The sequence below is a fragment of the Delphinapterus leucas genome, chromosome 9, assembly GCF_059928025.1.
Source record: "Delphinapterus leucas isolate spDelLeu-1000000601 "Yukka" chromosome 9, BTC_Dleu_Yukka2, whole genome shotgun sequence".
Lineage (NCBI taxonomy): Eukaryota > Metazoa > Chordata > Mammalia > Artiodactyla > Monodontidae > Delphinapterus > Delphinapterus leucas.
In genome coordinates this window covers 74245069-74258045 of record NC_143137.1, presented here as the reverse complement: position 1 = coordinate 74258045, position 12977 = coordinate 74245069, and the positions used below count along the sequence as shown (strand labels likewise).

General features: G+C 39.2%; 1 protein-coding gene across 6 annotated transcripts in view; it reads left to right on the top strand.

Moving 5' to 3' along the window:
• RAPGEF5 (Rap guanine nucleotide exchange factor 5) overlaps positions 1–12977 on the top strand; it is a 219965-nt gene that overhangs the window by 159544 nt on the left and 47444 nt on the right. For all 6 annotated transcript variants that reach the window (XM_089917710.1, XM_089917709.1, XM_022587925.3 and 3 more), the window contains one exon: positions 12422–12500. In XM_089917710.1, the coding sequence (XP_089773836.1) occupies positions 12422–12500 (79 nt within the window). The remainder of the gene's footprint in view (positions 1–12421; positions 12501–12977) is intronic.

The window sequence follows — 12977 nt, the reverse complement described above, 5'->3', positions numbered from 1 at the left end:
TGTGAAGATGAAAAGCATCAGTTAAAATTGCCCATCTCATGCCTGGTTGGATATTTCTGCCTAAATTCTCAGTCTAAAAGTGAACAGGGTTTTAGGTGAGTGGCTGTACATATCAGGGCTCATGATGGTAGTTCTAATATTAAAGCATCTGGTGTTTTCCTTCTTGCTACATCCCTTTGAATGTGCCTTAAATAGACTTGTTATGAAGAAAGATTTACATAGTACATAGAGCAAGTTAGGTTTTCCCCCCAAATTTTCTTCCTGTCTTGCTTGATATCACATAGTTTGTTTTTGTGTAGCAGGCTTATAGATATCATAAATCCAGTGTCATGATTTTGTTAAGAAAGAAAAGAACAGGGTGGAGATATTTTCATCCTAATTTTGGATCTTTTCCCAAGAATTGAACGTACGAAATGTGACTCCTTGTGTCTTAGTTCAGTTTGATCTGAATTTGAAGGCATTGCAAAGTCGTTTTCATTTACCACTGATGACTTTTGTAGAAAGATTGTAGTAAGCTCAAGTTCTGCCAGTGCTGATCGGCATGTTGTGAGTGCGTATCTCAGAATTATTATGACAGTTTACACTATTTGACAGCCTTCTGGGGAGGTTGTTTGTTCTTTTAAAAAATAATCAAAAACATAAAAGGCAAATGGGTCTTCATCAGCACATTCTACAAATCCACAGTAATGAGGTCAGGATAAATTCACAACACTCATCTCTCCTTAAATGGACGTTTCCTGCTTATGACAGCTGAGAAACTTGAGAACAAGACCACATTACCGATCATGTGTTTGAGTTCCTGAAAATTTTCTGTGTGTATATATTATTTGTGATTAGGCATGGCTGCATACAACAGAAAATCTCAAACAGTGACATAAACAGGTATACATATACTTCTCTCTCATGTGAAAATAAAAATAAAGAAGTGCAGTCCAGAGCTGGTGAGGCCCCTCTGAAATCAGCCAGGAGTGAGGTTCCTTCCAGCTCTTTGCTCCAGTGTCCCTGGAGTCTGACCTGCATCCCACGAACCAAAGTGAATATAGCATCACAGTCCAGGTAGCAGGATGGAGCTAGTTAAGAACATACCTGTTCATCACACCTGGCTTCTGCTTCTTTCTCATGGACCAAAACTTAGTTGTGGCCACATCTAGCTTACAAGTAAGACTGGGAAATGTATTGTTTGGTTTGGTTTGGTTTTAAGCTATCTGGAGAGCAGTATGCCCAAGAAAAATCAAAGTTTGGTTCCTAAAGAAGAGGAAAATAGCATGAAATTTTATGAATGGAAGCTTATGTTAATTTGTTTTGATACTTTAGACCCGAGGCCATAATTATGTATTTCTGTCCCTTCAAAGTAATATGAACACATTGTAATTTAAAGTGCTGTATAATCACTTTTTAAAAGCCTATAAAGTGGTTTGGATGAAGTCTTATATGCTTCTCAACAAGTGACTGTTGACACTAATCTCATGTATTCTTTTTTTTTAATTGATGTATAGTTGATTTTCAATGTTGTGCCAACCTCTGCTACACAGCACGGTGACTCAGTTATACACACACTCTTTTCCATTATGGTTTATCACAGGATATTGAATATAGTTCCCTGTGCTGTACATTAGATAATCTCATGTATTCTTAATTCTCAAGGTTTACTTACCGGTAAGTACCTTTCTTGTGTGATTTGAGCCCCTGAATTCATGCTAGAGAATTCTGCATTTTTCACTCCAAAATTCTCCCTTCCAGGCGTTAGAAATATTTTTCATAAAATAAATTTGACATATACCAAGAAATAGTTCATGTCATATGGCTTTGAAGAAGTTTTTTTAACAATATCACAAATTAAATTTGTTCTTTTAAGAGTAGGTTATAGTATACAATTTTATATAATTATATTATTGTACTCTTGGTGATATTTCAGAACTCATATGTACCCATTACATACCTGTGTGAGCCAAATCACCGTGAATCATGCTAACAGAAAGGCTTAAGGATGTTCGTAGGCTTGTAAGTAGTACATTTAATGTAAAACAAAACTGACTTCTTAGAACCATTTGAGACAAGGGATATGTATGAGCGCCTTTAGCCAAAAGGCAAAAATATCTTGGCCAGTGACAGTTGGTACATGTTTAATGGTCTTTTGATCCAGATGTTGGGCTGACAGGTGATAACTGAGGTGAGGGATAGCCAAGACTTAGACATGCAAGTCACTTCTTTTGATTTGGGAAAGAGTGAACAAAATGTAATGTGACTAATGGTTTTCAGTATCTACAGTGTCTAATACGGAGAAGTTTATATAGAAGAAAAGGAAGAGTTTTATGGTTTGACCTTTTAAAAAAATTGTTTTCCTTTCCGCCTTTACATTTCAATTCTTAAAAATATAAATATGTATAATTGGTCGTTAAAATATCTTAAAAACATTATGAATCTGTGGACTGTCTGAATCCTTCCATGTGATTGTCATTTCCGTTTTTAGAAAAGTAAATTGGCTGATCTCTTATAGCTACTTGCTATTGCCAGGTGTTTGCTAGAAAATAAAAACAAAATAACAAAATTTGAGTAGGAATAAAGGAACTGTAGCATGCGCATAGGTGGAAAAAGACGCCATAGGGCCATCTTTGGCAATTCAAGGCCAGTAAAAAGACCAAGTTCCCGTATCTATGACGCTTTTCCCTGTCCAAACCCAGGATTCCATGACTTTCCTGTACTTCCTTTCCTCTCACCCCTGACATGGACGGTTTGTATCCACACCCTCAGGAGAACATTGTGCAGTGAGAGCCATTGCTGTGGCTCAGCACGCCTTGGGACCTAGACCCCTTCCGACATTAACCCGGTGGTTATTCTCTGTACTTATCTCAGTCTCAGTGTCATCATCCTGCTAAAGATAAGACCTACCTTCTAAGGTGGTTTGAGGAACACAGGTCATGTGGGCGACGCTTGTGGTACAGCCCACAATATGTGGTCCATAAAGGTTGGCTGGTATGGTTATTTTCATACAGACTAGCTACTGTCTTCCCCCCCACCAACCGACGTTTCCCCATCGCCTACTGAAGCCACCACCGGCTTCCTGGGGCACGGTAAGGAATAGGTGTGGTTCAAAGCATGGTTTGGGGCTCTCTGGGGCTAAAACATGTGTGCTGGGTGGCAGTGGTGGGCAGGGATGGGGTATGGAGGTTCACTCAGACATTCACATGGATGGAATATTCATCAGGCTGGAGCTTGTAGACTGCCCGTTGTGGTCCTTGAACGATCTCACCAGTCAAATTCCAATTCCTTGCAAAAGCTGAGACTTTATCTCACAACTTTGTCTTCACCAGAGCAGAGAGCCCTGTGCTCAGCCCTAAGTAACAGGTGTTTGGTCATCCGTTTCAACCAAACCTTTCTTTGTGACCCTAAACCACAAGTCTCCCTTCCACCTGTGTGAGAAAGATAGCAGCCATGTGATATTGGAAAGAAAGAATTCTAATGACTGTTCTGGAAACCAGACACAGAGGCATGTCTGCTGTCAGTCACTGGTTGAAATACTTTTTCTAGAAATGTTTTCAAACACAGGCAGTACATTAAAGTAAATTGTCTTGTATCGGAAGTGTTCAGTTTGTGTAAGATCTTGTGCCACATTGCTTAGAAAGAGCCTTAGTTGTGTTTCCTTTAAATGAGTAAGTTTGCAGAATAGATTTTTAATTCTTAGGTTTAAAATAGGCAATTGACTATCCATTGCTAAACTTTATTTAAAATAACTTCTCTCTAGTGTCAATAAAATTTCTTTTAACCAGAAACAAAAGTAAATTAGTAAATAAATAAAATTTTACTTGTCTGAAATTCAGCACTGATGATTCACAATGACCAAGGGAAAAAAAAATTAACACCCAGAATGGTGATATATTTCAAGTTTTGAAAGAAAGCTGACAATAGAGATTCTTCTTAGTGCTCAGGAGATAAAAATATCATACCTTGTTTTAAGTTGAGTCAAGTATTAGAGTTATTGCTTGGAATAACCATGCCTGAGACTTCTGATATAAGAATTTTTTTAAACACCTTTATTGGAGTATAATTGCTTTACAGTGTTGCATTAGTTTCTGCTGTGTAACAAAGTGAATCAGCTATATGTGTACATTTCCCCATATCCCCTCCCTCTTGCGTCTCCCTCCCACCTTCCCTATCCCACCCCTGTAGGTGGTCACAAAGCACCGAGCTGACCTCCCTGTGCGATGCAGCTGCTTCCCACTATCTATTTTACATTCTGTAGTGTATATATGTCCATGCCACTCTCTCACTTCATCACAGCTTACTATTCCCCCTCCCCGTGTCCTCAAGTCCACTCTCTATGTCTGCGTCTTTATTCCTGTCCTGCCCCTAGGTTCATCAGAACCAATTTTTTTTTTTTTTAGATTCCATATATATGTGGTAGCATACAGTATTTGTTTTTCTCTTTCTGACTTACTTCACTCTGTATGACAGACTCTAGGTCTATCCACCTCACTACAAATAACTCAATTTCATTTCTTGTATGGCTGAGTAATATTCCATTGTATATATGTGCCACATCTTCTTTATCCATTCATCTGTTGATGGACACTTAGGTTGCTTCCATGTCCTGGCTATTGTAAATAGAGCTGCAATGAACATTGTGGTACATGACTCTTTTTGAATTATGGTTTTCTCGGGGTATATGCCCAGGAATGGGATTGCTGGGTCATATGGTGGTTCTATTTTTAGTTTTTTAAGCACCCTCCATACTGTTCTCCATAGTGGCTGTATCAGTTTACATTCCCACCAACAGTGCAAGAGGGTTCCCTTTTCTCCACACCCTCTCCAGCATTTACTGTTTGTAGACGTTTTGATGATGGCCATTCTGACTGGTGTGAGGTGGTACCTCACTGTAGTTTTGATTTGCATTTCCTGATGATTAGTGATGATGAGCATCCTGTCACGTGTTTGTTGGCCGTCTGTATATCTTCTTTGGAGAAATGTCTGTTTGGATCTTCTGCCCATTTTTGGATTGGGTGATTTAAGATTTAATGTTTAAATTAATCTGTCTTTGTTTCATGACATTTTAGAATTTTAATTGACAGGCACTTAGCACAGTTTGTAGCTTAAGAATGCGTGTGTGATGTTAATCATACAAGATGCAGCAACTCAGGTCCATTATGTCAAACTGAGCGAATCTTCAAACCGGACATTAATTTTGTTTTGGATATTAATTTTTATTGGTAGATGCTGGCAGGTTGGTATTGAAAGCTTCATACCCATGACAATTCCCATGTTCTCATCTATATTGTTAAGTAAAATGATACTTGCATTGATCATGAAGAAATTTGTCTTCCTGGCTCATTTGTGAGAGCACCTGCCGTTACTGATCAGTGAGCTACACAACCACAAGAAGAGACTTTGGGGAGAAACAGCGTGCTAGATGGCCTGAGAGCTGAGTGTCAACAATATCCTTAGTTCTCTTCAGTCTATCAAGAGTATGCCTCTACCACTTAAGGGGCATCTCTCTAAAGCCAGCACACCAGGGACCATCACACACCACATCCAGTGGCCTTTGAATGCTCTGTCTCATGGACCTCCTTCCAACAACTTTTGACTCTTATGATCTGCTCTCTTTTCCAGTCCTTTCTTGTTGGCTTCTATCACATTTATGTCTCCCAATTCTCCAATTTCTTCTCTTTCTAAACTCATCTTTCTCCCACCATTGCCCAAATATGAACATCCACCCTAGCTCAACCCTCAGCCTCCTGCTTACATCTTCCTAGGATTGTCACTGAGAATTCACGTTGTTCCCAAGCACTCTCTTTATACAGTTGCTCCCATCTTCATCTAGCCTTCTTTAGCAAACTCTGCTCTTCGATGATAATTTTGCTCAGTAGTTCCATTTAAAGTAGCCTAGGGAACCCGAGCTCAGTGCATTTAAAAGTAAACTCATCCTCCCTCTCCTTATTCTTTCTGTATCCCGTTGGACTTCCGGGATGCAGCAGGTGTAATCTGCATCTCTTGTCACTTCTCACCTTGAAAGTCTTCATTCACTTCCCTTTTCCTATAGAACGAGCCCCAGGCTCCTTAGTCTGGAGCTCAAAAACACTCCAGGAATTGGCTCCAACTTACTTTTCTACTTTTCAGTTACACCATGTGACCTCTCCCATTACTGTTTCACAACTGTACCGTAGACTGAGACTTACATACTCGCGTGTCCCCAGACAGTTCATGTGAACGAATGAAGCCAACCAGAGCAGAACTGTGCTAAACTGGGGAGGGCACCCTGCGTAAAGAGCGCAACTCAGGTCTAAACCACGGTTGCCATCTGAGATATGGACGTGGTGTTGCCAGATCTCTGATTTTTAAATATTGTCATCTAACAGAAAACATCTTTAACGGCAAAACAAGGCTCAAAGGCCACAGGTTTGTGACTCAGCCACAGGCACACACCCATTACCCACTCCTTTGCTTACATCCTTCACCTCTTTCTCCGCCAATTCTGCTCAGAAGTTCGGAGGTCGTCTCACACGCCACCTGTTTGGTGCAACCTTCCCTGGCCTGTGGAGTCTCTCCTTCACCCCCTGTGACATCTGTGTTTGGTGTTGCTCAGTTGCCGTGTTACCTTACTTAGTTCATCCCATGGGGATACACGTCTCAGCTCCCTTTCTTATTATGAGCCTGAAGCCGTGGACCAGCGTTGTGCTTCCCTGTGTCAACCCCCAGTGCCTCAACAAATGCCTTATGTATAGTCATCCCTCAATACACAGTTTTGGTTGGTTGACTGGTAGCACTTGGAGAACTGGGAGAGGACAGACATAAATAATTTTAGGAAAATAAAGAACAGGAAGTATTTATTCCGTGCTTGATATATGCCAGATTCTTTGCCAGATGCATTAGCTGTCCTATTTAACTCAGCTACAACTCTGCTAGGTGTGGATGTGACATCCACTTCACGGTGGATGATTTAACTAAGGCCCAGAGAGATGAGGTACTCTGCTCAAGGCTACCCAGGTAGGAATCCAGCTCTCTGACTCCCTTTGCATGCTTTACACTGTGTTCTGAGCTTCCCAGCGGACCTGGCAGATACACGAAGTGTGCCTGGACACTTGAGGGCAGCTGACTGGGGCTGGGACAGCAGGAGCTCATGGGGCCCGTCCACTCTGTAACAAGAGTGACCCGCAAACTGACCCTTTCTCTGTGTGGAGAAGATAAAAGTGCTGCTGTTAATACTCCACGCTGCTTCTAGTGCCATTTTTAAAAGGCAGCATGTGCAATTAAACTTAGCCAAGAACATAAAACCTGCTGTATTCAAATCACTCTTTCCTAAAGAAATATGGTGGGATTCCAGAACCATATTTTACAAGTTAAAATGAAAACGGATCTCATTACTGGAAGAGTGCCACGCAATCCGTATCGTAAGTTCCTGTCATTAAAGGGATGACTTTTCAGGTTTGATGTAGAAACAGCATTAAATGAATAAGCCTTTCTTGTGCAACCAATATCTAAAAATAAAACTAGATCAAGGTTTGACAGTTTTAGAATGGCTAAGCAAGACTCTGGTGAAATTGTAAAAGTCTGCAGGAGTTAAGTGAATTGAAAAGCTGTGGTAAACAGCTGCATTTGAGGCCATGAATACTGCTTTTTGAAATGTAAAATACACTGAGCAAGGAGCAGAGCTTGTATTGGTGGCATCGCACTTTAACCTGTGATTCATACATGAACAGTAAGTTTTTTTTGTTTGTGCTTAATCAAATTACATGGACATTTTGGCACTGCTTCTCAAAAAATAATGGTAAGTTGTAACATTCCAGGGCCAGAAATGGGCGCTTTCATGTACAAAGCTTTACTTGGCTCCTTGGAATAGAGGTTAAGTAGAGCATGGTTTAGAGCACCTTAAATTTCATTGCATCTCAAGTAGAAATATGGGTGAAGCAAAACTAACAGTACTTTAGGGGATATGACTTAGTAGAGAAATGTTGAATATTCACATTACCTTACTTAGATTAAATGGCTCCTATGGGCAATTGTCTGTCAAAACTCTTTTCATTTGCTTTCTTGGTAATTCACTTTAACTGGTGAGTGGTTTCATTACGGCAGTGCATTTTGCTGGCGAGTGTTGAAAAATAACTGAGGTAGATTTCTCTAATTGTTTCTAAGTCACCCTATATGCATTATGATTTCTAGACTTCCGGGTTCGTTTTTATGTTTCTGTTTTTTCTTTTTTTACCTCCTCCCCCCCCCCAAAAAGGGTATTAAGCTTAGACCTTTTGGAAACATTTAGACCATTTTCTTTAATTTGATTAAATTTATATAACAGAAACCTTTAAAAAGAGTCTGTACCAAACCAATTACCGTTCCACCTTGACACAACTCTGGGATATTCTAGAAACACTTGTATTTTGCAGAAATAAAATGGAAATTTTTAGTGCTTGATACACTTAAAGCGATAGTGAGAAATTTTTTTAATTTATGCATATAAGAAACATACATTCAAGTAAAATCAAATAAAAATAGATAATTCTTTTCTTATGTCTTAAAACAGTAGCAAATGAAAGGGAAAAGTTCTGTATTAATTAACATTATGGCTAATTATAGACCTGAATTTTAGAGCCATTTCTATCAAGTCTAGATTTTGACAGCATATTGATATATTTTATTTCAGGTTACATTGCTCTTAAAACTGTAATAGTATTTTCCCTCCAGTTTTGATAGGTATTAGCATGTTACTTTTATACTGCAAAGAGTAATTCCTGTATTTTAAAAAGCCACTACAAAATGTTATGTTATTTGGGGAAAGAAGAGGGGTATTCCCAAAAGGGTGGCTGAGTATTTTTGTCAGTGATGAGCCAAGAATTTGGGATTAGATTTAGAGATTGATTTAAAGAATGGAATTTCAAAGAAAAGTTTTTGGTACATTAATACCTAGGTATTCATTAACCTAGAAATCAAAATGAATGCATCTTTTTATTCAGAGAGTTAGTCTGTATGGCAATTATGAATGTGTTTAAATGAAAGATGTTTTTATACACAAAGGTGCTTTTCTACCTAGAGGCTTAAATTACTATTAATTAAGCAGTATATAATATAATAGATAATTATAGTGTTTTAATGTGGATGCCAGTGGATTTGCTAGTCTTTCTAAATGGCCATTGTTGGCTAATAGTCTTCAGGGGATCATTTATATAGCCATTGTGGTTCTAAAAATATCTCTAAATAGCAGTGGGACAGCCTTTTTTGAAGCATGGATATTATAAAATGCACTTTTATTTGAAGTGTGTTGTTTTGATTACATCACTCAATTACTTTCATATGCGCCAAAAATAAATACCAATGTTGAAAAGGAATAAAGGAAAGCTCTTTGTATCCAGAAAAATTTCAGAACAATATGGTAGTTAGAGAAAGATTTGAGTTAGGAGTATTGGGAATCTGTTCTATTCATTGGATTTTTAGCTATTCTATTCATTAGGTTTTTAACTGGAGATGTTTCTATGTAGCATCATTGTTTTTATTTTAATTAATATTTCTATGGCAGAGAGATAATTAGATAAATGCTGATGAATATTAAATGTGGTAGTAGCTTAGGGGAAATAAGCATTTCTGGGTCAAAGCCCTCAACAAAATATTATCTTATGTGAGCTGATTAATTGAATTGAATGCCAAATGGTTTTGCCACCATCCAAACCAAACTCTCACAGCCACTCAGTTCATTATCTAAGGCTCTTCCAGAATGGAATGAATGCCTTTGTCAAAGTTAATGGTGCTCTTTTTAATCTGAGCTACTCATGGAGGAAATCTTGATTAGAGAATACTTCCCACCTCACTAAATTAGCTACGTGTAAGAACATCCCAAAGAGTCTGAACCTGAGTGCCAGACCAAGAATTTTACATGCTGAATTGTCTGAGGTTCTCAGTGCCGTCGCCCAGTGGTTTCTGTATATTGTGGGTTCCAATCTGTAAGGGCCCATTGGAAAGCCTGAAGTCAATTCTAGGTTCTAGGCTGCTCTATGGTCCTTGCTGCCTGTATCTAACATTGAATGCAAGAAAGACTTAATTTCCAATTAGACCAGAGAAGCTAAGGATTCTCATCAACCATGTTTAGTACAAAGAAATGTTATAATTTGTGAACATAACTGTTTAGTAGCATCCCAGAGTGATAGTTTTCAAGTTGGATTCCAAAATATCCTAGGGGTTCAGACATTATGCCATTGTTGGATCTTAATTACAACTATTTAAAAAACTGTAATGAGGGAATTCCTGGTGGTCCAGTGGTTAGGACTCCACAGTTCCACTGCAGGGGGCATGGGTTCGATCCCTGGCCAGGGAATTAAGATCCCACAAGCCTGGAGGTGTGGCCAAAAAAAAATTAAAGAGAAAATAAAACACTGTAATGAAAGAGACACAGAATTTCACATACACATTCCAAATTTTTCCCTAGGATGCCAGTGATTAACTTGTGCTGCCAGGTTAACTAGTTTGGGGGTAGATTTTACAGTAAAGCTTCTTCTGCCTTTTTGTGCATAGATTGGAAACTTTCGTAAACAGGGACTCCAGTAGAGAGCTCCCAGCTCTGCTGTGCATATCCACTCACATTCAGTTGTGCAACCAGCCACATTCCCAGTTTTCCTGTACTGGGCTTAATATATGCCCAGCAAGGCTCAAGCACATCTGTTTGAGAACTTGCTTTTCCACAGAGTAATAGTGGGTTAGACCAGTGACTGTTCACATACTACAGTGTGATACAACATTATAAGTTTAGGCTTAATTTACATTTTAGGTGCCATTTGTCAAATTAATTTTTTTTAGTGAGGAATACTGATCCTTATCTATTATAAAAAAAATAAATACCTTTGAAAAAAATGACCTAATACTCTTCATTAACACCTCTGGTTCATTTTAATTAAGGGCCTCTTGCCACTAGAAAGCAAGCTTTTTTGGTCAACTATTACTGTTTGCAGCCACTTACCCGTTTGGATCAGAACTATCTCGATATTTTGCAGCATAAACAAACCATGGAAATAAATTAACCCCTGCAGTTCATATAGGACTGTAGGTGTCATTCACAACTGCTTTTTATCAGAATTTTGTGTTCTTCAACACGGCCTTTTGTTTTGCATTGATAACTTTTAAAGAAACGTTGCTGGTTATTTCTAAAATTCTGGAATTTTTCAAATCTTCAGTGTAGAGCTATAGAATTGTGTATCGGGCAGTTCTTTCTATTTCCACATTTGCAGTGTAAGAGAGCATCAGTGCTATTTAGGATACAAGCTCACTATTCTTACAATTTTCTACTATTTCAAATAGCTAAAAATTTGATATCCAGAATGTAAATGATATAAGAATTAAATAATATTTTTGAATGAATTTCAAGGTAAGGAGATTGGTTAAAGACTACTATGGCAAAAGGTCTACTTTGCATTCTGAGTGTAAATCTTTTCTATCATTTTTGAAATTTTATTGGAGGTCACTTTGCCTGTTCAGGAGTTCCGTATTATATGTAAGCTGGACTTTTCGAAGAACACTCAGGCAAAGAGGCAACAACAGTGGAACCTGTTTTTGTTGGTTGAAGAGGTAGAAAAGGAATTAGGAGGGAGTATGTCATGATCCATTTTACCTGCTTTCTCTTTCCTTTTTTTTTTTTTTTTTTTTTTTTTTTGCGGTACGCGGGCCTCTCACTGTTGTGGCCTCTCGCGCTGCGGAGCACAGGCTCCGGACAAACAGGCTCAGCGGCCATGGCTCACGGGCCCAGCCGCTCCACGGCATGTGGGATCCTCCCGGACCGGGGCACGAACCCACGTCCCGTGCATCAGCAGGCGGACTCTCAACCACTGCGCCACCAGGGAAGCCCTCTCTTTCCATTTTTAACTGGACTTAGTTCTGCCTCTCTTCACAACAGTAAGAAAATCACTCACCACTTTCCCAACTTCTTACAGATGCTTTTGAGAGATACAGGTGAATGGCCTTGGAACCTGACGTGTGTCCTCTGGGTTTTATTATCCATTGTTCTTGTCCTAGACTTAGGTAAATGGCTTTAGAAAGCCTTTATTTATTAGAACATATAAGCGTCATTCCCTGTAGGTCTGGAGTGCATACTTCAGAAATCTTATAAAATTTATTTTTAAAAGCACTTTTTTTTATGCATTGGTTTTCCATAACATCTGTACCCAAAAATATAGATGATGTTTTAGGGAAGGAAAAAAAGGTGACAAAATTGTATGTTTAGAGAGCCTTGTAATAAAAAAAAAATCTCATTGCTTGAGGCGTTCTATGTAAGAGTTTTAAAAAATAACTTTACTAAATAATGTATTTTGTGGCTAAAATTCCCCTAACCTCACCCCTCCCACTGCCACCACCATTTGTCTTATTCCTTCTGTGCACACTGTTCAGGGCTTGGCTAAGCAGCTGCCCCTCTTATCACCGATTTGCTCACCGTGTGTTTATTTTCCTTTCTTTGCAGAGACCCTCCTTGATGACTTCCTTCTCACGTACACGGTCTTCATGACAACTGACGACTTGTGCCAGGCGCTGTTGAGGCAATATCCTTCATTAACTTCAGGATGCTGTGTCGGCTTCCTCTCAGACAGATGTCTCACATTAGGAATTAACTGCCTTTCTTCATTTACTCAGCCCCTCGGTAGAGTGTGGCTGTGTTAAATATTCATGTCATGATAGCCAAGGCGAAAGATGAAATGAAACAGACCAGGCAGGGGGAACTGGAAATGAATGCAGAGCCGCTGTTTTCACGTTCTACGTCGTGGGTAAATTGTGCTGTCGATATTATGTTTTCTTCAAACCTACGTCTCAAGACTTTAGAATCTGGAGATGAATTTGGCCTGCTGGGTAAACACCAGAGTCAAGAGGTTGAGTGGATTGGCAATATAACTGGACTTAGAAGACAATCAGTCAGTGCCAGACCATGTGATGGGAAAACATACATATGTGATAGTGTGTTTCTGGGCAAGTATCCCGGGGGAGACAAGGATTCCCCACTTGGGAGGTCTTATCCCCGTAAT